General features: G+C 39.0%; 3 protein-coding genes and 1 long non-coding RNA gene across 5 annotated transcripts in view; 1 reads left to right on the top strand and 3 right to left on the bottom strand.

The window, feature by feature from the left end:
* Positions 1-241: 241 nt before the first annotated feature.
* LOC139943696 (putative RRN3-like protein RRN3P1) lies at positions 242-20,081 on the bottom strand. Its single transcript, XM_071940439.1, has 6 exons — positions 19,908-20,081; positions 7,244-7,374; positions 4,747-4,870; positions 2,455-2,612; positions 1,094-1,169; positions 242-833 (listed from the first exon to the last, which is right to left on the bottom strand). The coding sequence occupies exons 1-4, from the start codon at positions 19,983-19,985 to the stop codon at positions 2,571-2,573; spliced, it is 375 nt and encodes a 124-aa protein (XP_071796540.1). The 5' UTR covers positions 19,986-20,081; the 3' UTR covers positions 242-833; positions 1,094-1,169; positions 2,455-2,570.
* LOC139943695 (ankyrin repeat domain-containing protein 40-like) lies at positions 9,013-21,186 on the bottom strand. Of its 2 annotated transcripts, XM_071940438.1 has the most exons (5): positions 21,061-21,186; positions 19,725-19,855; positions 18,271-18,419; positions 16,198-16,380; positions 9,013-14,624 (listed from the first exon to the last, which is right to left on the bottom strand). In XM_071940438.1, exons 2-5 carry the CDS (start codon positions 19,847-19,849, stop codon positions 14,341-14,343), a joined length of 741 nt encoding a protein of 246 aa, XP_071796539.1. In that variant the 5' UTR covers positions 19,850-19,855; positions 21,061-21,186; the 3' UTR covers positions 9,013-14,340. The 2 variants fall into 2 exon arrangements, with proteins under 2 accessions (XP_071796539.1, XP_071796538.1); XM_071940437.1 differs by lacking the exon at positions 21,061-21,186 and having other exon boundaries at positions 10,999-14,624; positions 19,725-19,971.
* LOC139943694 (telomere length regulation protein TEL2 homolog) overlaps positions 20,204-25,986 on the top strand; it is a 19,695-nt gene continuing 13,912 nt past the window's right edge. The window contains exons 1-7 of the mRNA XM_071940436.1: positions 20,204-20,255; positions 20,973-21,381; positions 22,121-22,336; positions 23,084-23,169; positions 24,378-24,446; positions 25,001-25,148; positions 25,691-25,793. Of these exons, the coding sequence (XP_071796537.1) occupies positions 21,026-21,381; positions 22,121-22,336; positions 23,084-23,169; positions 24,378-24,446; positions 25,001-25,148; positions 25,691-25,793 (978 nt within the window). The 5' untranslated portion in view covers positions 20,204-20,255; positions 20,973-21,025. The remainder of the gene's footprint in view (positions 20,256-20,972; positions 21,382-22,120; positions 22,337-23,083; positions 23,170-24,377; positions 24,447-25,000; positions 25,149-25,690; positions 25,794-25,986) is intronic.
* LOC139943697 (uncharacterized) lies at positions 21,223-25,088 on the bottom strand. Its single transcript, XR_011786882.1, has 4 exons — positions 24,971-25,088; positions 24,336-24,426; positions 23,202-23,333; positions 21,223-21,355 (listed from the first exon to the last, which is right to left on the bottom strand). It is a non-coding gene; the product is annotated as an uncharacterized lncRNA (long non-coding RNA).

Below are 25,986 nucleotides of genomic sequence, written 5' to 3'. Positions count from 1 at the left end.
CTGAAACCTGGTGAGATGCACGCTACATTCGTTGGTGTAATCCCCAGGGTGTGGTGTTGTTTAGCTCCTGAAACCTAGTGAGATGCACGCTACATTCGTTGGTGTAATCCACAGGGTGTGGTGTTGTTTAGCTCCTGAAACCTAGTGAGATGCACGCTACATTCGTTGGTATAATCCCCAGGGGGTGGGGTTGTTTAGCTCCTGAAACCTGGTGAGATGCACGCTACATTCGTTGGTGTAATCGCCAGGGTGTGGGGTTGATTAGCTCCTGAAACCTGGTGAGATGTAGCTACATTCGTTGGTGTAATCCCCAGGTGTGGGGTTGTTTAGCTCCTGAAACCTGGTGAGATGCACGCTACATTCGTTGGTGTAGTTCCCAGGGTGTGGGGTTGTTTAGCTCCTGAAACCTGGTGAGATGTAGCTACATTCGTTGGTGTAATCTCCAGTGTGTGGGGTTGTTTAGCTTCTGAAACCTGGTGAGATGCACGCTACATTCGTTGGTGTAATCGCCAGGGTGTGGGGTTGATTAGCTCCTGAAACCTGGTGAGATGTAGCTACATTCGTTGGTGTAATCTCCAGGGTGTGGGGTTGTTTAGCTTCTGAAACCTGGTGAGATGCACGCTACATGCGTTGGTGTAATCCCCAGGGTGTTGGGTTGTTTAGCTCCTGAAACCTGGTGAGATGCACATGAAAAATCTGTTGGTGTAACCCCCAGGGTGTGGGGTTGATTAGCTTCTGAAACCTGGTGAGATGCACGCTACATTCGTTGGTGTAATCCCAAGGGGGACGTCTTTATCCCACTCTTCGTATTGCACAAACTCATCTTCTTCCTCCTGTAAAATAAATGGCAAAATCAATAATTACTCGCCAATAATGGATGGACTACATTAAATTCTGTGAAGAGTTATGCATTCCTAAGAAAACGGTGAAAAGGTACCCAAATGACCAACCATGGTTTGACCTGTCAGTTCGTACCAACTTTCTTACTAAGGAGCATGCATTCAGATCCGCCGATGCTTCAGCTATCAAAAAAACCCAAATACCATGTTCAAAAGGCAATCCAGGATGCAAAATTGAACTTGCTGTCACTTACCTTTTTAGCTGAAGCCTCCTCTTCAGGTTTGCAGCTTTCCCATTGTCTGTACAGAGAACTAATAAACGCACCAGACCTGAATAATGTAAAAACAAAACTTATGCATAAATACCCCAGACAGTTTCGCTACTCCTATTGGTGGAGAGCGCGGCACGTGGGGGTGTTTGAACGGTTGATAATGACCAGCTGAAGCTATTTTATGAGCGGTTGTTTTCCAATAGCATTGTGCGGGTTAGCCCACAACTTCGTTCCCAGGGTTGATCGATCTCGCCGCGCCACTTTAGCCCATGGATACGAGTATGCGTTACTACGCGCACAAATAAATATTTAAAAAACTGTCTCATATAATTGCACCACACGTGCAGAGAGTAGTGACTCGTTCTTAAACTGCTGTTTCAACACTTAAGGCCTTAAACACTTAATAAAGGCCCTCATCTTCGGCCTTATCCTTAACCAACTCCAACAGTCCAACCACTAAACAAAACTGTAGCGGGAGATTGCAATTCCAGTCAACAACATGAGTGCTGAGTAGAGGTTGCGTCACTCCCTCCATTTTACTGTCTGTGCCGTACACATAGCTGAGAAATGTGAGGAGTAGCATTTATCAACCAAATTCTAGCACAAATCAATCAATGATCAACACAAATATGCCTCGAAATTGCACTGTTTCCAGTTACTTTGCAAACTAATACGGTTGGCCATTTTACGGAGTAAAAAATTTGACGCAACAAAATGGCGTGCCGTGTTAGTTCAGACGAAAAGGAAAACCATGCAACTTCAAGGCATATTTGTGTAGATCATTGTATTCTACTTTGAAAACATCTTTCAAACATATGCATTTTGTAACAAACGGTTTTCAAACGCTTTTCATAGGCCAACTCGCCTGATCCAAGGCAACATGTCCCTTTAAAGGAACGCTACAGAAATGGTAAGAAACAAAAATCATGAAGATCACAGATTAACATAAAACTTACACGGTCTAATGATGATGATAGTAGAAAACATCCCTTGAAATATTTCTTTCTGAAATTTTATATTTGATGAGAAATAAATAATCTAATTGCGCGTTTGGAGTTTATCGCTCAGTGAGCTTTTTACTCATTTTTGTTTTGGTATCGATGCGATGCAATGCAATGCAATGCAAAATTTGAATTTAGTTTTTCACTATTCTCTCATGACCAAGATGGCCGATCGATCTCAAACTTCTACAGGTATGTCAGTTTAGGCATATTGTGGATTCCATAAAGTGCTCACACTGCCAGGAACTTTTTTGCAGGCAAAACCAATTCTGTAATGTTCCTTTAAAGTGGAGGGTAAGGCAATCCAGATATAAGGAAAGTAATTTAAAAACGAAACATTACCTTGGTAACAAGTAGGGATCAAAAGGGAAGAAGGAGTCCAGCGAGTTGGTTGAAGAGAGAGAGACGTCACAGCCCCACTGGAGTGCAGCTTGGTCACTTGATGTAACGACCGATTGTTACGTTCCATGATTGTATAACAGTATGCGATCTGATATTTTCTGTAAAAAGCAAAGGGGTAAAAGAATATTAATGTATTTCAACTGGACTGCTTATGTTACACTTACATACCTGGGATGCATTCCACTCGCGCAAACATTGCCAATGTTTGCGCACGTTCAGCAACAACTTCCAGTGGAACGAGTTGCGCGTCCACCGATGGCAAACGTTGGCAACTTTACGCGAACATACTTCTGAGGTGCTGGCGAGTGGTTTTTAAAATGGCACAAGCATACAGGATTATTGTTTTTGTCAGAAACATAATTACAGTGTATTTTTGGTGGTTGATAATGCAGATTTGAAATAACGAAGTCAATTAGTTGATGTCATGATGTACAGAAGAAGACTACATACATTGTAAAATAAGTTTGTAAAAAAACTATGTACGGTGTCGCCATCTTCATTATAAGGCGCCGCCACATCGATCCAAAGATAAACAACGTTTGCGTGAACAGTTGCGATACGTTTGCGCCATTGGAACGCACCCCTGTTCATGTAAGTAGGTATACACATTCAAACCATTGACCTATAACAAAAGAGGACAATAGTGTCCATGGTTCGGGAAAGGTCCACAGTTGGAAAACGTGTTTAAAACCAATGGGAGCTGTTGCCAAAAAAGTTAGTATAAACAAAAGAGAGTCAATAGGAGGTCCACGGTTGCAGGCGTTTAGGGACGAGACGCCAGGCCATTTACTATTTTGTGTAGTTAGGCATACACCATAGGTCCTTCTAAGGAGTTTCCAACAGCTATCTCTACTTTCTCATTTCCTCTAAGCACAACAAGGCCACCAAATTGTGAAGCTCGCAAGAAAAGCATCTCACATCTTCAAACAACATAGTTAGCCTCACATGCAATAAAATAACAACAAACTTCAGACTACACTTTAAAGGCAGTGGACACTATTGGTAATTACTCAAAATAATTGTTAGCATAAAAACTTACTTGGTAACGAGTAATGGAGAGCTGTTGATAGTACAAAACATTGTGATAAACGGCTCCCTCTGAAGTAACATAGTTTTCGAGAAAGAAGTACTTTTCCACGAATTTGATTTCGAGACCTCAGAATAAGAGGTCTGAAGTAACATAGTTTTCGAGAAAGAAGTACTTTTCCACGAATTTGATTTCGAGACCTCAGAATAAGATTTTGAGGTCTCAAAATCAAGCATCTGAAAGCACACAACTTCAAGTGTCAATGGTGTTTTGTCTTTCAACTTCGACGACCAATTGAGCTCAAATTTTCACAGGTTTGTTATTTTATGCATTTTATGTTGAGATACACCAAGTGAGAAGACTGGTCTTTGACAATTACCAATTGTGTCCAGTGTCTTTAATTTTTGTTTGTAAGATGGGAAAAGAGAAAGACCAACAACCAAGGGCCGTTGAGAGGTCACATAATTTGGTTACGATAGGGTTGACTCACCTATCTCAGCTATGTGTACGGCACAGACAGTAAATAGTGGTACAGAGATAATATTATTATCTCTGTACCACTATTTACTGTCTGTGCCGTACACATAGCTGAGATAGGTGAGTCAACCCTATCGTAACCAAATTCTAGCACAATTCAAACATATAAGTATTTCTCAGAAAGTTGATCACAACTTTCTTAAATTACGCTTTATTCTGACCTTTTTACCTATACTGAAAACCCAATCCAGAAAGTGCCCCTAGCAGGATTCGAGCTGGGTTCCTAGAGGCAGTTGCCTAGAGGTGGAAGGTGAAGAGAGATGCTAACCCGACCAACCAAGGAATTCCAATTTAAAGGTACTGCTGTCGATTTCACCAAACTCTTCCTAACTTAGGATTAATCTTAGGACTTAGGACGAGTTCAGTTCAGTGTCCATAGACGTAGGACGCATTGAACCCATCCTACGTTAGGATAATACTCGTCCTAACTCGAGATAGGATTAATCCTAGCGATTCGTGAAATTGGGTGTTTTTTCTTTCATTGTTATTTGCAACTTCGACGACCAAGGCGCTCCAGAGTTGTTTCGAACGACTGCAACAGTCGATCTTTTGACTTCTAGCGTGTCAAGTCGCTCCTAATTGTTTCAGACGCCGAACTTTTTTCATGCGCTTAATTCAATAATTTGGTTCTGTGCGACTCTGGAATGCCTGTCTAAAATGGGTGTTACCTGACAGAGAGAATAAAATGGTCCATGTACGTTGACGTCTTGTAGTAATCTAGGATTGCTTTCTTGCTTCTCAATGTAATAGTTAATCCATCCAACCATGAGATCCAAACATGCTGTCACCGTACTGTGGACAAAGTCAAGATCAAATTGAAACAAATTATTGTTCCGACGTTAAAGGCACTAGATGCTATTTTTAATTACTCAAAATAATTGTTAGCATAAAACCTTACTAAGTAACTAACAATGGAACGCTGTTGATAGTATAAAACACTGTAAGGTCCACTGCCGTGAAAGACAGGGGAAAGAAGCCACAAAGCAAACCTGATGCTTCTTCTCACCTATACACTCTATCTGCTGAGATTTTTTTTAAAGGGAAGGTACACGTTTGGTAATTACTCAAAACAAATATTAACTTAAAAACTGACTTGGTAACGAGCATTGGAGAGCTGTTGATAGTATAAAACATTGTGGGAAACGACTCCCTCTGAAGTAACATAGTTTTTGAGAAAGAGGTAATTTCTCACTAAAAATATTCATATCTAAAAGCACACAAATTCGTCCTACAAGGGTGTTTTTTCTTTCATCATTTTCTCGCAACTTCGATGACCGATTGAGCCTAAATTTTCACAGGCTTGTTATTTTATGCTTCACCAAGTGAGAACACTGGTCTTTGACAATTACCAAACGTGTACAGCGCCTTTAAAGCAAGTCGCCAGACACATAAGGCCTGAAGCCACTTCAAAGGTGAGGGCTACAATTATTTTTTCCAGAGGCCCTTTTTCCAGAGGCCCTTTCCACCTACTGCCCAATATAAATGTCCGAATTATTATTATTATTATTATTATTTTTACTCCTAGGGCTGAAACAGAGTTACCCCTTTTACAGTCCATACGGATGTAGGCTTGGGTATCATCAGTCCGAAGCCTGCCCGGTAGAGCAGAAAGCACTACCTTCCCAATTTTACGTAGCAAGTGTCCCGACCGGGGTTCGAACCCAAACTCTGCTGATTAAACACCAGAGCTTGAATCCGGTGCTCTGAACCGCTCGGCCATGACACGCCACAAGGAGCCATTCCAACAGCTTTATTCCACATACTGCCTGGTGCATGTTTCCCTCCACCCTACAATCTAAACTGTTTTAAGAGGAATACCAATTCCTACCTTCAGCTCCCCCGAGTTCTTTTCAAAAATAAATTGTTCTTCTTGTAGCCTCATACCAAAAGTGACTTTAAGCCTTGTTTGGGGCGAACTTGCATAAAAAATCCCCAAATTAGTTCTCTTTGGAACTCCTTGTCTGGCGCATGTTTCCCTCCATCCTACAATCTAGACTGTTTTAAGAGGAACATCAATTCCTACCTTCAGCTCCCCTGAGTCCTTTTCAAAAATAAATAATTGTTCTTCTTGTAGCCCCATACCAAAAGTGCCTTTTAAGGCCCGGTCACACAGGCCCCGATAACGAGTACGAAAACAAGAATGATAAAAATGCACGCCCTCGATTGGTTGAAATGCTCCTTGCAGAATACACCCACGCTCATTCAACCAATTGGGGGCGTGCATTTTTATCGTCATTGTTTTCGTTCTTGGGGCCTGTGTGACCAGGCCTTTAGCATTGTTTTGGGCGAACTTGCATTAAAAATCCCCAAAATAATAATAATAATAATAATAATAATAATAATAATATAACCAGATTTGTATAGCGCCATTCCATCTAGATCATGGCGCTCAGCAACAACAGGCAATGAAAAACAAATACTATTAAAGAGTAACTGGGAACAGGTGGGTTTTAAAGTGGTTTTTGAATGACGAAACAGTGTCCAGTGTTCTGATGCGAGATGGTATACTGTTCCACAGTTTCGGACTGGCAGTTGTGAAGGCTTTGTCCGTGTTCGTGTTTTTTGACCTGTGTTCCGACAGCAGCGTACTATCACAGCAGGCTCGAAGACCGGACCGACCAGAAACATGAAGTTGCATACAGCGATGAAGGTATTGTGGAGCTGTGTGGTGCAGACATTTAAAGATGAGGAGTGCCAACCTCGCTCCCAGGGGTGATCGATCTCGCTGCGCCATTTTTTCCCAGCATGCCTTGCTCGATCATATAACCCCTGGAAGTGTAACTCCAAAATATCCAAATATAAGGGATATTACAATTAGTCCTGTGGTTGATCCTTTCTGTGTTGAGCGTTAGTCGCGCACACGCTGGATGCGCTGTGTGTAATAAAAGTCATAAACTTGCCTTGGCGTTCAGTGTTGCGCGACAAAAAAAAGTGAATACGTACATCTTTATACGCACGTGTTTTGGCGTATAGAGCTTTTTGGAGACGCACAGGGTTTCAAATTTTGCACGTATATGATAGCCAATCAAAGACACGGATCGGAGTTTCCCTCCCAGGGGTTAGAGACGGCGCGCTGCCCATGGTAGCGAGGTTGGAGGAGTGCGACCTTAAATTGAATTCTTTGCCAGACGGGAAGCCAATGAAGCAAAATGAGTTGAGGTTTACCTGTGTGGAAGGAAGTTTGCCCTGGAGATGAAGCTTGCTATGTAGGAGGCAGTGGCTTGACGTAGGATTGCCGGTGTGTTGGGATTAGTGAATCGCTTCCGCAGATACTCCAAAAAGCTTTCTATAATTGCCTGATTGGAAATACATGAAAACAGAAAGGCGTAAGAAACATCCTGCACAAATATAATGCATGTTTTTTTAGGGTGTCATGGTGTAGAGCACAAAATTCAAGTTCTAGTGGTTTAGTCATCTGGGTGTGGGTTCGAATCCCGGTCATGGCATTCGCCACAGAGATACTTCAAAAACCTTTCTGCAATTGCCTGATTGGAAATACAGAAAGGCGTTAAAAAACAAGAAATTTCCGGCACAAATATGTCTGTTTTTTTTAGGGGGTATAATGGCGTAGCAGGTTTAGAACACCAAATTCAAGTTCTGATGCTTTATTTATCTGGGTGTGGGTTCGAATCCTGGTCATGACACTTGTGTCCTTGACCAAGACACTTCACTATAATTGCTTCTCTCCACCCAGGGATATAAATGAGTACCTGCGAGGGTAGAGGTTTATATTGTGTTTGAAAAATTCTTTTGAGCGCCACGGCAGCACGTGGCTGTAATATACTCCCCAGGGAGGTGAGAAAGATCACAGGAATGTTATTGGCCCAATGACCTGGGACTAAGACCTAAAAACAAAAATATGTTGGATTGCCCTATCCCGACCGACCGTATAAGTAGCAAAATCTCGGTCGCGGTATTTTAAATTTTTATTTTCGGTTTTTTTCCCCCCTTTTTTTACTTCCGAATTTTGATTTCATGAATATTTTATGCTTTCAAAATGGTAGATTTGACACAAATATTAGTATTTGGCCGACTGCTTACGGTCAGCAGTAATAATTATCCAGTGCAACAGTCGTGGTTTCAACATTCACAAAAACGCAACGTACAAAATGTAGATCGATTTCCCTCACAGGCGCGGATAGGGTGAGCCTGTGTCACATATAATATCACACCACGCGCCTGTTTAACATTTTGCATAGACTTTTGAAAGAAAAATTAAGTATGATTAAAGACACTGGACACTATTGGTAATAACTGTCGAAGACCAGTCTTCTCACTTAACTTGGTGTATCTATGCATAAAATAACAAACCTGTGAAAACTTGAGCTCAATTGGTCGTTGAAGTTGCGAGAGAATAAAAGAAGAAAAATCGCCCTTTGTGCACAAGTTGTGTGCTTTCAGATGCTTGGTTTCGAGACCTTAAAATCAAATTCAAATATTTTAGTGAAAAATTACTTCTTTCTCAAAAACTATGTTACTTCAGAGGGAGCTGTGTCTCACAATGTTTTCTCATAGCTATTCATTACTTGTTTCCAGGTAAGGTGTTTTGCTAATAATTATTTTGAGTAATTACAAATAGTATCCAGTGCCTTTAAGTCCACCTTGTACCTTGCCAAGAATAAAGGATTGTATCAAATTAACTTCATGAATCCATGTATTAACTTGCCTGCCATGAAAACTTACACTCTAAAAACTAAAGAGTTGAATCCAAAACTTGCATGAGTTCGGTGAGTGACTACACTTTGAAAGTGTTGGATCCAGCGTTCTGTGTCTTAAATCTAGCATTTTAAGTTTTTGATCCAACGCAAAAAGTGATATATCAACATAAAAACATTAAAAATTCACTTAAATTGTTGACCGCATACCTTAAAATGCTGGATTTAGCATATAAAATGCTGGATCCAACACTTTCAAAGTGTAGTCACTCACCGAACTCATGCGAATGTTGTATTCAACTCTTTAGTTTTTACAGTGTAGAAATTAACATTTGGTAAACATTTTTATGTAAACAAAACTAATAACATGGTTGACCCATTTGGGTGGGTGGGGTTTTAAGTTTGGGGGCCAAGTTTTCTCCTTTTTCATTGATAGTTAGAAGTTCTACAATCTCAATATGATTTTGTCTGATTTTTTTCAGTGACTCAAAACATAACTAGACACTTCATTTGTGAAAAGAATACTTTCATGACTATATGTGCCACCATTTTTTGATGCAACCTTTGTTTTAGATACTTCTGAAGTCGCAAAAATGTGTTTTGTGTGTGTCCTTTGCCTCAAAACTTAAAAAATTAGACACTTTATTTGTATTTAAGGCATGTCTGGTTGCACTGTCACACAGTTTTGATATAATTTGAAAATGGCCGCCATTTTTTATGCCTTCTTGAATTTGGACCTTCCCGGACCATACTAAAAGAATATTAGCTTATAATATAAGATCCTAAAAGAATTAGCTTATAATATGAGCTGAATTATCAAGGCCAATGCTCTCTCTCTAGTCTGTTGACTCGAGAGGGCTCAATGCATGCAATAAATATGAGGATTGTAACAAATTCTAACACACAAACACCCCAGTTTTCTTTCTGATCTAATGAACATTCTATTTCCATGTTTAATACATTGTTGAGTTTAGACTAAATATAATACAAAGTAAAATAAAAGAAAATTTTAATAGTAGTTTAATTTAGATTTTAAATAAATTGACTTTCAATTATAGATGCAATTGAATACATGTACAGAGTCTCATCCCAAGGGGAAAGTAAACACTTCCAGCTCTACATAAATAAGGGAATCAATGTGTGGTGAAGAGGTTTTCAACTGGTGGTTTAATCCCAACGAGGCCTGGTTCTTGATGATTTTACCGAGACGAAGTTGAGGTAAATTATCAAGAACCAGGCCTCGGCAGGTTTAAACCACTAGTTGAAAACCGGTCAAAAACATCAACATTTTTTGGTCAAAAAGTAATTGTTCAATGATTTCTTTCAACACAACACCCCTCCAGCTATGAAATGGTAAAGCCCTCCGCCGCCCTCGGGTAAACAACTCCTTATAAGGGAATGCTGTGTGTGTCGCGCGTATCGCGAAGAAACTGTCTTATAAAAACAGGTGCAAGCTCGCGTGTCACGCCCATGTACAACACTTTTTACTGGTCATAAACAAAGGTTTATACACACCCACGTGATGCGCTCTCCACCAATGGGAATAGCGCAACGGTCTGAGGTATTTATAAATATGGCTTTTGACTTTGAAGTAGCGTGTTTAAACAACTTTTAACTCAACTTAAAAAAAAAATACATCTGTAACTTTTTACATGCACTCTCAGTTAATTGATACGCCCTTCTTGATTTCAAGTAAACTTAAAAATCAAACTGTAATATTGTGTACAGCAAGGACTTATTAAAATTGGGTGATTTTGTTTGAAAAGAGACAGAGTGGTTTAGGTCAAGCTTGGCTCTCTTCCAAGTGTCCCTATTAGGTTTGGAATCAATTTGATAGTCTTGACAAAATTGTGAATAAATAATTTAGAATACTATACAAAACATGATTTGTGCATGAGTCTGATGACTTGATCAGTACATTATTATTCGTCCTGGTGACAAACTTTCCAGGTTTGGTGGTTCTTTTCAAAATTAAATACTTTCAACTTAAAGGAACACCGTGCCTTGGACAAGTTGGTCTTTGAAAACCATTTATTATGAAATGCAAATGGTTAGATAGATAATTTAAAAGTAGAATATAATGATCCACACAAACATGCTTCAAAATTGCACGGTTTTCCTTTCACATCGTGAAGAATCACGGTCTGCCATTTTGTGGAGTCAAAATGTTTACTCCATAAAATGGCCGACCGTGTTAGTTCGCGACGTAAAAGGGAAACTGTGCAATTTCGAGTGATACTTGTGTGGATCATTATATTCTGCTTTTAAAATATCTTTCTAACCATATGCATTTCATAACAAACAGTTTCAAACGCTTTTCAAAGACCAACTCGTCTGATCCAAGGCAATGTGTTCCTTTATTAGAACTCAGCTTTTTCCTTGAACATGTTCTCAATCATTTTTAAACTGTCCTGCACTACAATGCATTTTTGTACCGTATTGCATTAATGAAAGCATTTCACTTCAGTTTAGAGCTGTTTAGCATTATGTACAAGTCTAAAAAAGGAAGACACAGAAACTTGTACAATAGAATCAATCATTAATCTTTGTCTGGTCCCCTCGTTGGCAACAGCATCTAGTACATGTAGTAGTCTGCTTCTCAACTACTTCTCAAAGAGGGGGCCAGACTCTTCAATTGTGGCATCATTATTAGAGTTACATTGTTCTAAATGAGACAATTATTTGTTGGAATTCCAAGAGATGGGTCTCCAACAATTTGTGCGGACCATAACTCTTGTCATCTGTCAGAACATTTATTAAAAAGTGACAATTATGCCGTCATTATTTGTTAGATTTTTATTTGAGCATATTTTACACTGACAAAACTTGATTGTACTCTTCTTTCTTTCAAAGGTATGAGTTTTAGAATATTGAATACTGAAAACTCTAAATTGAAAGGCAAGTATCGAGAAAAGCACCCTAATTGACTTTCTTTGATTGGCGAGTCTCGAGCGTTTCATTCGCAAGGTTATCCACTTCAAAAGCTGGAGTACAATTGTGTAAAATCCCTTGTTAAATTAATTGCAGTCATTCATCATGATTGACATTGACATTGGTGATGAGACCTTGGATGTTTGCAAAACACATTTAAAATGTGAACAGCAATTTCGGAGATGTTAAAGTTTCATACATTGGTCAGTATTCTTCCTGTATTTCATGGTTGTGCCTACTGCAGACTTTTGAGGTTACAGCCAAAATTCTCTGCTTACAGGGTTAAGCACAAACTGTCTATGCTGGCTATGTAAGCGAAGAATGCTTAAAACATTAAGTTTGTATACAAGTAAGCAAATATTCTTTGCTACAGTAAGCATTATTATTTTGCTTATGGATAAAGAGAGCCACAGAATTAGGCCCAGGTTGTGGTTGAGGCAAGTTTGTACAAAGTGGGTGTGGTTTATGGTGACATCTCCTTACTCATTCACCAATGAGGTTAGGTCTACCATGTGAAAAATAACTGCAAGGCACTGGAAACAAAACAAATCTGCAGCTCAGTGCTACTAAATAATTGTTGATATAGATTGTCTAATTTTATAAATAAAAAAATATTTGGAATTTCTATTGCTAACTTTTTTTAAAAATCATATCTACAAGACATGCGTGTTATTCTACCCTTGATTTAGACAGTTAAAACATGCAAAAAGTAGGAAAAGTAAATACACTAAAATTGATTTGGGTAAATCTTTCAATATTAGAAGATATAAATTCTGAACTGCAAAGGTGTAACGCATCCCGCTTCTAAACTGTACAGTAATCCCTCACAAAAAGACTTCAAGTCTCGTAGAAAAAAACACATGTACAATTTGTTGCAGAATTTTAGTTTGAATTCATTCAACAACTTCAGCTCTAAAAAAAATTACAAACATCTTATAATTTCACCTGTCCTACCGTCAATTTCACAAAACTCTCCTATTTTAAGACTAATCTTAGGAATTAGGACGAGTTCCAACCCTGCACTGTAGCTTCAGACCTTAAGATTAACCCTAAGTGAGGATGAGTTACTCGTCTTAACTCGAGATAAGACGAGTCCTAACTCTTTGTGAAATCGACCCCTAGACACGTAAAGAGTCAAAAATTCATCGAGAAACCTTATTCCTTACTATTCGTTCTCCGATAATAGCACCTCGAAAATATGAAACTGAATGTACATGTACAAAGGCACAATGACCTACATGTAGCAAACACTTTAACCTCATCCAAAAGTGAATGAACAAAAATTCTTAAGTAGCACAAGTTGAGCCCAGGGTTTTGTTCAAAACTCTTTAGCAAATAATAAATTGATTTTAATTATAACAATTCAAGGAAGGCCTCTAGGATTTGTGTGTTCTCTTGCAGGCACCATACGAATTACGCTTTTGTATAGCCAAAAGCGTGCATTCATTTTTTTCAATCTTGCAGATTAACCGTTTGATTGCTCTAATCCTATAGACCTTTCTTTTGCAACGTCACAGCCCGAGTTTTTGCCAACCCAGATTGGAAAACTATGGAAAGCCATAAGTGCAAATCAAGAAAAGATCGCTATTTTTTGTAACAATGTAACCAAATTTGTTGATTTTGTTAAAAACAAAACAAATAAATATGAGAGGTATTTTATTTAATTGAACGTTTGCAGAAAATGCTGAATTTGGTTAAAACATCTGTTTTTACGATTGAGTGTTTTACTAACATTCGGCCGACCATGCCATCCAAGGCGGTTTGTTTATCAACAAAAGAAAGGTCTATATAATATAGATACAATAAAACTGAACTGCGGAGTTTTCATTTCAAAGGGGGCTCGCGTTTTTGAGCCTTCGCCAAATCCCAAGCATTTTTGTCCTAGCAGGAAGAATAATTTGCAATTTGAATACGCAATCTGAGAGATGTTACTGTCAATAACACTTCTCAGATTCTAAGGGGATAAAACTGATATATATTTCCATAACCACATAACTTCAAAGTGAAATGGTTCTCAAAAGTCCTTTATACTATTAAAAGCTGCTGTACTTCTCTAACCAAGTAAGTTTTTATTGCTATGAAAGAGTGATTAAAAATAACTTCCCTTTAAATTTATACTAGACATTCTTTGCTTACACAGTTAGCGCAGCAATTCGGTGCTTGCCATGTAGGCAAAGAATGGTGATCGCAAGTGCAGAACTTGGCGGTAAGTTAAGCCATGAAATAGGGCCTAGGTCAATACTATAACTGTGATTGGTTAATACTGTTAGGAACAAACCTCAAAGTGCCACGTTGCCTTGGATCGGGCGAGTTGGTCTACAGTGTATGACAGGCTTTGAAACCGTTTGTTACCAAAATGCTTGTTATAAAGATGTTTTAAAAGAAGAATATATTAACGATCCACACAAATATGCCTTGAAGTTACATGGTTTTCTTTTCTGTAGTGAACTAACACGGTACGCCATTTTGTGGTTTTGACTCCATAAAGTGACGGACCGTGTTAGTTCGCAAAGTAAAAGGATCATTATTTTCTAACCATAACGATTTCAAAACAAACGGTTTCAAACACTTTACATGGACCAACTCGATCGATTCAAGGCAACATGTCTACAAACCCAGAGACAATAAATTGATCGTAGGAGACAATAATTTGATCTTAAATAGCACAATCTAGTATCAGTATATCAGTGTTTGGAAGGCATCTTGAATCCGTGTATTTCCAGTGAACTTCTGTAGCACCAACTCCAGCTCTTGGAAATCTGTTAGTCTCCACACGTCTTTGTCTTTACGGATGATGGTGTTTGGAAGTTTGCGGAGCTTGATAATGGATTGCGGTTCACAGTTTAGCTCTCGACAGCATGTGAGGACAAGGTTGGACAAGGTTCGCTCGTTGCGGTCAAGCTCTATCTCGATAAAATCTGTCTCTGATGAATTGGCTACTCGTACCTTGAGGACCAGCTCTAAAGAAGAAGATACAGAAATAAAAGAGACTGCTCAGACCTGTATGCTTTGTTTTTGAAAGGGCAAGGAGTTCAAGCATTTTTTCCTTGGTAAATGGCACCCTACCATGTATGAGGAAATTTTGAACTTCTACTGGGGCATTAGAAAGGCAATGACCAGGGGCATATATGGAGGCAATCGCCTCTGTTGCCTCCGTTAAGTATCAGGCCTAATTAGTGAATGTTGCTATTTGCACCACTGTGAAACAATGACTCAAATCAATTGCGTTTCTGGTGTGCCGCAGAGGCTTTATTGAGCGCAATATTCTGAAGGGATTTCGGGTGAAGTATACATGTAGTAAAGATTATCGTACATACATGAACAATTTTGTTTATGTACTAAAAAAATTGTCATCAATTGAACTTACACAGAGGGCATTTTTATCACTCAAGGAATCTTAACGACATGTACCAAGTCAACACAAATCAGCAGATACATTTTGTTTTGTGAGAAACACTCAATGAGGTTACCTGCGCAGGGCCAAATGATGTAGGTAAATGAAAAATGGGGAGGAGCTAAATGAATCAGTGTAATGGTTAGCATCGTTCTGGATTACAATGATGAGGCATGCATAAATATTAAGAAGACCATAGCAGAGTGTACTGAATGGTGAAACAATGGATTACACTTTTGTTTTGGATTACGACTAAGAGGCATGCATAGAAGACCATAGCGGAGTGTACCGGTACTGAATGGTTAGACAGTAAGGGGATGTTAATGCTCGTGTTGATGATTTAAGCAAGAACTTTGTTTACACTTGTTTATTTGATCATTGTTTGCAGCCGCTGTTGATCTTAAACATGTTAAAGCTAATTGCATATGTGGTGCAATGTTCTCCCTTGACAGTGGTCCAGTTAAAACGCAAGGGGACCAGTTAGAATTCACTCACAGTGGTCAGGTTGGCTAGTTCTGTGTTGACAAACATTCCCTATTTCTTTTGAAATATTGACTATTGAAAAAGCTGACTGACTGGTGAAATGACAACTTTACAAGTCCTGCTGACCAGTCACTGGACAAGTTGAGGGCAAACTTTGTGGTATTGACCCAAGTGACCCCGTTCATGTAGCAAATTCACAACCAACATGGTTCATCCAGTGACAAAGGATACAGTGTATGATTATTTCAAAGACTATAAAAAAAGAAAGATTAATTAAAACACATTTTCTGGGTGTTTTTTTGTGTAATAATCCTATTGTATTGATCTTATAATAAGATAATGAAAACAACCAGCAACCAATCAAAAGGTTTGTTTACCAAAAAACTTATAAAAAAAACCTTCTAAAGGGATTACACTGAGGTAAGTTTGTAACCATGTCTGTGATTGGTTGAGAACAATGAAAACAACCAGCAACCAATCAAAAATTGTCTTTTTAAAAGAAAATAATTTAACCCACCTTCTGAGGGATTAAACAAATTAAACCAGGGTTCGTTTGTAACCCTGTCTGTGATTGGTTGCTGATTGCCCCATTAAGAACAATAAAATCAACCAGCAAAGCAATCAAAAGGTTTGTTTAAAAAAAAATAAAAACCCACCTTCTGAGTGATTAAACTGGGGTAAGTTTGTAACCCTGTCTGTGATTGGTTGCTTGTTGCTGCTGTGACTTGCAGGGCTTGGGACGGTTCCATTTGTCGTGGATAAGTAAGGAAAAGGCGGGTTCTGTATGTAGTTAGGCGTGATTGGTAACGGAGAAGCGTTTGCTAGGACTTCTGGTTTGCCTGAAAAAAGTTACATTAAAGAAATTCATAGCAACTTATTATCACAGTTTTTAAAGGTACATTAAAAGTTAGAGAAAAATTACTCTTAACTCTCAAATTTGGATTCCACGGTCTAAATGCAGAAAAAATTATCAACAAGCGTTTGTCAAAGTGAGTAGGAAATGCTATAAAATTGTTCCCTTTATACCCTAATGAAAAAAAACCTTTGATGCTATATAAGTCGCCATCTTGTAGGGCAAACCAACTGCGCGTCAAACGCGTACATCATTGAACCAAGCAGCACGCAGCATTTCCGATTTGATTTCTACAGCCACAGAAGGGCAGATATTTATAGGTTGACGTCATATTAAATACGGTCTATACACCAATCCAGGCGCGCAAGTGCTGGCCGCCGCGCGCCACTGCGTCGGTGTATTTGTGCCCAATTTTGTGCACAAAGAGACGAGAAAATTGTTTCCCTTTTCACTTTTTATGAAAATTCAATGTCTTCCTCGACAATCTATGCGATTTCCCTGACAAGGCTGCGTGATATGACGATTAACTACATTCTTTATAATTTTTTTTAATTAAGCACCTTGTAGAGTAAAATACTGAAATTCTGACAAAATACTCTACCAATGTCGCCTAATATGCAGTTTCCGCGTCTTTTCCCCCCTAACTCACCTAAGACAAGCACCGTTTTCAAGATGATTCGGTTTCTATTTAGTTGCAAATATTTGTGGTCAGTGATCTACATTAGTATATCATGATGTCCTTTAAAGGAGGAAAACATTTAATTTCCATAAAGAGTGAAAAGGAACAAGATTTCCTCATGTCTTTGTGCACAAAACTAGGCACATGTACACCGCAGCAGTGGCGCGCGGTGCTCAACACTTGCACGTACGGTGTGCGTCGGATTGGTCTTTAGGCATTGTCCTGGACTGACATACATGATGTACTCAGGAAAGACAGGGAGCTTTTCAAACTTCTTTATCATAACAGGAATAATTTTCAGAGAACTTTCTTCAGAATCAGGGAGAGGTGGCAGCTCTGATTCATTTATAACTCAAACAGTCTTATAGCAGAGCTCCTTCAATGTGACTCAAGTGGCATGTCACTTATTTTAGGATAATAATAATAACTAGTCCTTAGTCCTACGATTACTAATAATAATAAAACCGTTTTTATATAGCACTTTTCACTACCAGAGGGCGTCCCAAAGCACTTCACATGATTACCCCTGGTCACTGGGCCTTAAATCACTCCTTGAACCATCTCAGCTCCCTGGTGGGGAGTATGCAGCCTGTGCAACATTAATATGCGCTACTCGGCTAAATCAGTCACAAGAACCATCTCTGCCCTCACAGGTACCCATTTACCCCTGGGTGGAGAGAAGCAATTATAGTGAAGTGTCTTGCTCAGGGACGCAAGTGTCACGACCTAGATCAGAACCCACACTCTGCTGAACAGAAGCAACAGAGCTTGAGTTCGGTGCTCTTATTGAACGCTCGGCCACAACACCCTCAAATTAACCATCAAGATTAAAATTAGCCTTTTATCTTGTCACAGGTCCAAAGACAATTGCTCTTTATTCCATACGGATGCATATGAAAGGAAGCTACCATTAGCCCAATACAAAATGGCACAATATTCTGGTTGCTTATCACTGGGCAAGGCATGCATTATATTTTGATGTTGTGTATTTATAAAAGTAGTGGATTATGGTCGCCTGTTGTGTGGGCAAGTGGGCCTAGGGAGTAAGGCTGTGTCTGAAACGGTGACTTCGGCTACAGCTAAGGCTAGATCAGCGCATCTGCCAGTGTTGAAGAATAAGGAGATGCGCACTACATCTAGCCATAGTCGAAGTCGTTGTTTCAGACACAGCCTAAGGATTAATAATGGATTACGGACCTCCAAGTATTGAGTGGATATCTTCTTTGTCTGTGAGTTGAGCAGCAGTTTCCCCTTTGCCGTTGGTCAATGTTAGGTCTGCTCCATTTTCCAAAAGGAATCTCACAATAGTCGGATGCCCTCGTTTGCTGGCCCAGTGTAACGCTGTCCTGAAAGTAAATTTAACATCATCAAAATGCGAGTTCATTCGATTAGAACATAAGAAATACCATACAAATTTCCTGTCAATGAAGTTTTGAAAGTATGTCAACCATACCCCTCTGGTCCCCTCTATCAGCCTTTGTCCTTCTCCAACCCCCCTCATTTCACTTCTTTCCATTTGGCTGTTTCTAGTCTAGACTCCACTATAGGCAAACTGGATGAACTGCCATGGCCCTGTCCATGATTGAATGGGGTTAGTCTAGGGAGTGGCTGGTAGAAAAGGGGGTAGAAAACTGCAATGGCAAAAAGGGGTATACTACAGGGTAAAAAATATTATGTGAAGTTAAAACATTAAAGTATTACTAAGTTTAAATTTAAGTAAAAGTTCTCTGCAAGACGAATCTTGTTATCATCACTGACTGAGCAGAATTAGAATTAGAAATATTAGACAAATAAGAAATATTTGGTCACTACCAGCATTAAAAAGTTAAAAACCAAAAACATCAGAAAAAATTGTAGTGCACCTCGACTTGAGCTCTTTAGGTTTGACAATCACAAAATTACATTTAAAAACACAAAGAAGATAACAAAATAAATAGACTCCACTATAGGGCCAACTGGATGAATTTCCGTGGCCCCGTCAATAATTAAATAGGGCTAGTCTAGCTAGGGAGTGGGCGGGGGGAAAGGGGGTACATAACTGCAACGGCAAAAAGGGGTAGGCCCTACATGTAAACACCTGTAACTTTTTAAAGTATAAAAATAGCAATGCAACAAAAAAATATACGAAGTAAGTAAAAACATTGGAGTAACTAAGTTCAAAATTAAGTAAAAGGTTCTACAGCTGCATGAAAATCTATTTATTGTTGGACCCAGTAGCAGTAACTGGGGCGCTTGGGGGGGGGGGGGCCTACGGATCGTTACTACTCTTTTTCCTACATGTGTCATTATCGATTTAATGACAAATTTCGAAAAAAGGAATACAGCGTCCCAATCACTAGGTATTATTTATTATCATAACTGACCAAGCAGTCAGTGCTGATGGTTTCCTCCATGATTGAACTTAGCCGAGCGGACTAATTATTTTAAACTCATTCATTGACATTTATTTAAAAAAAAATATAACAAAATAAATAAAAAGTCTGAAAAAATTAATAACAAATTAGAACAGTGATTTGTTTTGTTTCTATTATTTATTTTGTTATACTTGGCTAGCCTCCTCCGGGTACATTTTTGTTCAATAAATAACCGAAATTTTTACGTTTATCACATTAATTTGTTTGCAACAAATTAAGAAATATTTGTCAACTTACCATCCGTTTATGCGGTGTTTTGCGTTCACATTTACACCGAGTTTGAGCATTTTTTCCAGCGTATTTTGATCTCCAATGCTGGCAGCCTCCCGAAGCTTTTCCTCCAATTCCTTACTGTCATCCATTCTTTACTGTTTATATTAAAATACAACGAAATAGTTTAGAGTTTATCTATAAATTTACAGAAATTGCGGTGTCCCGTGGAGCAATGTGACGTGTAATGTTAGTTTTTACTCCTTTTGTTTTACGTGTTGCATTCATGCGTAACTTCCTGGTCACATTGCGGGTTCAGACAACTCGACCGTCATTTGTGACAACTCGACCGTGCATTCACCGCTCGCTTCGTGCCCGAGTTTTCGCTCGGCCCCCAGGACGAGCTGTGCAGCGCCACCAAGAGAACGCCAGATTTTTTAGACGGCTGTTCAATTGTTTTAAAGAATTCTATACAAACAGCCGTTGGACTTGCTCTGCACTTTACATGTGGGTGGTGTTTACATTTTGTTGGATCCGGATGCTGCTGCAATCAGAAATGTAAGTGACTGCGTATGTGATACTAACAAGGGAAATTGGAGTTGTATTATCGTTTGATTCGTGGATAATGTTTACCACAAAGTATTATGATGAAAGTGTGACGATGCCTTTATAATTGTTAAGTTTGTGGTTTTGTATATTGAATTTTTGTCAGATTATGTCATCCGTCAGTCCATATCAACATCCATGAAATTAATTATATCAGTGTCATCATTGTGATGGTAACATTTAAATGGTCATTAAGAGTTAGATTAATCGGAGTCAGACAAAGCAATTTCACAGGATGTTAACTTCATACAATTTTTGTTTATCTTTCGGAAAGAAATGACATTTTCGGGATCATTACCAATGATGACCAATATCCGTACTTTTAAGTTAATAATAATAATAGGGTGAGAACTAAAGGTTCATGATTTATGTATGTCTAATTGGCATTATGCTTATGTTCTTTAATTAGTTGCCAGGGATTGTTGAACCTTTAAACATAGTTTACCCTTTTTTTTCAAGTACTAGCTACCAAGCCATCTCGATGGTTTAGTTAGTAAGACATCTGCTCAAGATATTGGTAAAGGTCGATGGTTCCAGAATCAAAACCCACCAGAGATGCCTGTGGTTTTAAAATTCACTAAACTCAAGTATTGAGAGTATACAGTGCCAACACACATTGATGACATGGGTAAATACTAAACATTAAAATAATGTTCTTTTCTTGTCAAGTACATTGTACAGTGTATGATTGACCTTGAGCCTACCAACCTCCGACAGCCATCATGACTGAGGTCAAATCTCGAGTACAGTTACTCACACGAGAATCACAGCACACCCTCGCAACATCCAGAGACCCTAAGGAGCTCTCATGCACCTTGGAGAAAATCTCTGCCTTCTTGCCAAAGAAGACAAACGCAGAAACCCCAACACCCTTAGCAGAGAGGCCAGAACATGATGAGTTCATCCAAGGTGGTCACTATGTTCACTTCATTGAGTTTCTTGTTGACCAGCTAAGCTTGGAGTGGTACGGTCGCTTCTCAAGTGAAGAGAGAAGTCGTCAATTGTTTGAAGTGTTTTTCTTGGATGGTGTTCATCATCATTCATTCTTGGTTCTGTGCAGTGCAATTACGCAAAGCAGGTTGGTAGAAAGAATATGGAATTGTAAAAATGTGTGTATAAAAACAAGTTGCGATGAGTGTAACCATCCATCTTCCTCTATCTGGTATATGACCGTTAGGAGGATGGAGGGTTACGATCATTGCAACTATTACTCAGGAGAAGTTTAAAAACTTAGTGTTTTGTTCTACATGTATCTGGAAGGTTTATCTTGTGTACACCCCCCATTAGGACAGCCTGAAAGTGTGTTTCCAGTTGGAACTCATTATTAAGCTCTTCTTATGGGTGTACTTATTGCGTGTTGTGGCCGAGCGGATAAGAGATCCGAATTCAAGCTCCGGTGATTCTGTTCGGCGGAGTGTGGATTCGAATCCCGGTCGTGACACTTGTGTCCCTGAGCAAGACACTTCACTATAATTGCTTCTCTCCACCCAGGGGTAAATGGGGCCTGTGAGGGCAGAGTTGGTTCTTGTGATTGATTAGCCTTGATTGCGCTACATATTTGGATGCACAGGCCGTATACTCCCCACGGAGCTGAGTTTAAGCAATGATTTAAGGCCCAGTGACCAGGGGTAATAATGTTGAAGCGCCATGAGCGTCACCACGTGCCGGACCTGAGCGTTATATAAGAAGCCACTATTATTGTTATTATTATTACACAACTGTGACCAACACTAGCTGTTTTTCAGTAGATAAAGCGCAACATTAAATCTAATTGTTATAATTATTATTATGAATTAATAATCTCTTGCATCCTACAGCCCAAGCTTTAAGCAGAACAAATGTCTTTCTCTTCTCGAAGTCTTCCTTCATGGCGGCAGAATGTCTGATCTCATTTGGGACCAGTGTATGGTAATGTCCTCAGATCACACTGAATCTATGCATTCAGCTAAGAATAGAATGTTATGGGAGCAGCTGATGACGTCTATTGTTACTCTACCAGACAGGATTGCCAACAAACTACAAGACAAATGCAGGTATTGAAGTGTGTGTAATGAAATGCCTGTCCTTGGGTGGGTTTCACAAAGAGTTAAGACTAGTCTTATCTTGAGTGAGGAAAAGTTACTCGTCCTAACTTAGGCTTAGCCTTAAGTTTTTAATATATCCTAGGACTTAGTTAGGACTAGTCCTAGCCTAACTCTTGGTTAAGTTTGCCTCTGTATCAACATCAGGAAACATTTCAAATGGACAGTGTGTACAGGGTATTGTAGGGTATACCAGTAGTCATCTTTTGAAACAAGGTACATTTTTGGTAATTGTCAAGAACAAGTAACCTCACTTGGTATATCCCAACATATGCATAAAATAACAAACCTGTGAACATTTTGGCTCATTTTGGTCATCAAATTTGCAAGTTCCACCACAGTGAGGATAAGTTGTAACAAAGTAAAACAATGGCATACACATTGTAAAAGTTTGACCAGACCACTGACAAGAAAGTGTCTCAATGTTCACTCTCAATAAAAACCAACAATTAGTAAATGAATGCATTGCAGGTATTTTCTTACTCTTAAGGATTCTATAATAAGGCAATCAAGCAAGACCTTTCTTACATTTTGAAATCTACCCGCGGTGAAAGGTGCAGTCTGCTTTAAGTTATTAAAGTTATTTTAAAAGTGTTAGACAACACAAATGTATCGGATGTACATAGAGGTAAGGCAACTTATATTAAAAATAACCTAAAAATAATATGTCACATAACCTTGCATTTTTTCTGGTTTCAGTTCTTCATTCCTTCCGAGGGAATATTTCACAAATCTTGCTAAAGATCTTCTCGGTGTATTCCATAAAGTGTACAACCATCTCAAAGGTAATCTTCTTGTAAACTGTGTTTATTTTCACCTGGTTAACAAAATCAGTGATCCTGTTCATTCGTTGGCATTTTCTGGCAGGCAAGATACTGCATCTGGTCATTTATCCCATTTCATCATCAGTGTGTTGAGTTTATCAGTAGTTGCTGTCCTCCATCAGGGTCTTGACAATAATAAAAAATAATAATAATACAAAAATGAAAATCAACCAAAAGTCAATTATAGAGTGCTAAAATCAAACAGTTGCTCTAAGGCACTGAGGCACAGTTGAATAGCTAGCGCCTTGAATGCGCCTTGAATGTCTTGAATGTCTTGAATGTCTTGAATGTCTCTTCACAACAGTTGAATAGTGAGTTCTCGTCACAACAAAAAAGGAAACAACAGCAAGAGGAACGAAGATGTCTCGGAAGAATGCCCATGTGACTGTAAATTGTTTCTGAGTTAAATTCCTCAGGAAACATGATTTTTTCATGCCAAAGTATTACTGATTATAATCTTCAAACTACCATAATATGACAGAAAAACAGCAGAACTTACCCACTCAGTTTTCTAAACACACCTTTGCACATGATCTTTAAAGAGAAGGTTGACGTTTGGTAATTACTCAACACAAATACTAACTTAAAACTGACTTAGTAACAAGCATTGGAGAGCTGTTGATAGTATCAAACATTGTGGGAAACGACTCCCTCTGCAGTAACGCAGTTTTTGAGAAAGGGGTTATTTCTCACTAACATAATAAAAGACTTCTAGCTAGAAGTCTTTTATTCCTATCTGAAAGCACACAAATTCGTCCAACAACCATGTTTTTTCGAAGTCTTTTATTCCTATCTGAAAGCACAAATTTGCCAACAACCATGTTTTTTCTTTCATCATTGTCTCGCAGTTTCGATGACCAATTGAGCCCAAATTTTCACAGGCTTGTTATTTTATGCTTATGATGGGATACACCAAGTGAGAACAATGGTCTTTGACAATTACCAAATGTGTACAGTGCCTTTAAGATCTTTCGCTGGGTACACATTCATTACATTCTTCTTCCAGGCACGCAGTCATTTCATGAATTCTATTCGAGTTCATCAATTCACTTGCATTATACTTCATCATCATCATCCTTCGTCCTAGGACAGAATAGTAGAAGCAGCTTTGATGAAATTATACTTACTATTTCAAAAGTTATTGTTCTATGTTCTTGCTTCTTCCACAGCAACCAAGAACTGTTCCCTTCAATTCGTGAGTCAGTTAATTGGCAGAATCTGTGTGAATGGACATGCAGGTAATAATACACAGTTATCGTGTTAACAACATTTCAACTCAAAAACCAATGGTGTGCCTTGTTCATAATGTTTTGGGTTGATCGATGACAATTTACTAAGGCGTGATTTGAACATGCGACCTCCGGATAAACGTGCCGGCGCTCTACCAACTGAGCTATCGCATTGGCGATGCCTCCTGATGTCAATATCTTCGTTTGGGGTGCCAGTCAAACGCCATTCAATCTGTAACTGCAGTATAGCCAGGGATCCCACCCAAGTTTATGATACAACCTCGAAAGCAGCAGTAGAGGGATTGCCTTAAAGGAACGTTTTTAGGTTTCAAATGTCAAGATACGTACTTGGATAAATTGAATTTCTTACTCCCCCCCCCCCCCTCCTGGGTCAAAGGGTGGATAGTTCTTTTCAGAACCAAATAGTTTCCCGAATTTGAAATCCACTCTGCGGCAGTCAAACAAATCACTACACAAATTCTCAGAGACAAAATCTACACAGCCAAACATACTGAATATACAATAATACGCACCTGTTTGAATTCTAATTTTCTGAATCGCAGACACTTTGTTCACCGTCTTACTGCCCCACTTTGTGAAGCTCACTGTGGATGACTTCATCTGGTGTCGTATCTGCTGGAGAATCATCATTGGCTGCCCCGAGAGATCCATGGAGAGTATCATGGAATGTCTACTTAAGAAAATACCATGGTGAGTTGAGTTGTACATTGGTCCTCTAATAAGGCATGAGGGGTTTAATCCCAGCCTTGGTTTTCCTCCCTGTTGTTTTCCTCCCTGTATTGTGCTCCATGGTCATATGTGGTAGGCTGCCAAAGGATGTCCATAAATGCCTGCAACCCAAACATGTTGTATCCCTGTCCTTCTCAATTCAGCTTCCCAGCTGCAAGTAAGGATGGTGATCTTCCCAAATTATGATATATGTTGGTAAACACAACATTAAAGTACATAGATTGGTTGACTTGTGTTTTGCTATAGCCTACCTCTCCTTATCTTAGTGGCGTTGGTTGCCACAGCACCAAATCTGGCGCCACTTGATTTGTACTTCTCTTGCAATGTCCAGCAAACTTGTTGACATGGAGCATCACATTAATGTGTCAACCAATCTGCTCAGTTGATCATCAGCAGCTACCTCATTGAACCATTGTATTTCAATGTTATAGGTATATCGCTCTGTATGTCATCAATGCAGTAGTGTGCAAATTTGATTTGATGATGCTGTTTTACTCCAAAAGGTATGGCGTCATGTCAAGAATCTTGGGGGATGCAGTGCTTAGTAACAACAAGCTGAATTTTCTTTTAACCAATAAGTTTCTGTTGCTTAGATGCTACGATCAGGTGAGTTTTTAGCATCTTCTAAGGAGGGCAAATTGACATCTATTAAAAATGTTGCGTTACCTGTTGTTAGAATATAGGGTGCGAACTACCTCCAGCTACATGGCAAGCTCAATGGCTCAATTATAGAATAATAAAACAGTCAACTCTCGCTATAACAAGGTTTCTGGGACTGCCCAAGTTACCTGTTTATAAA

Source organism: Asterias amurensis, chromosome 11, assembly GCF_032118995.1.
Source record: "Asterias amurensis chromosome 11, ASM3211899v1".
NCBI lineage: Eukaryota > Metazoa > Echinodermata > Asteroidea > Forcipulatida > Asteriidae > Asterias > Asterias amurensis.
This window is presented reverse-complemented; position numbering and strand designations above follow the sequence as displayed.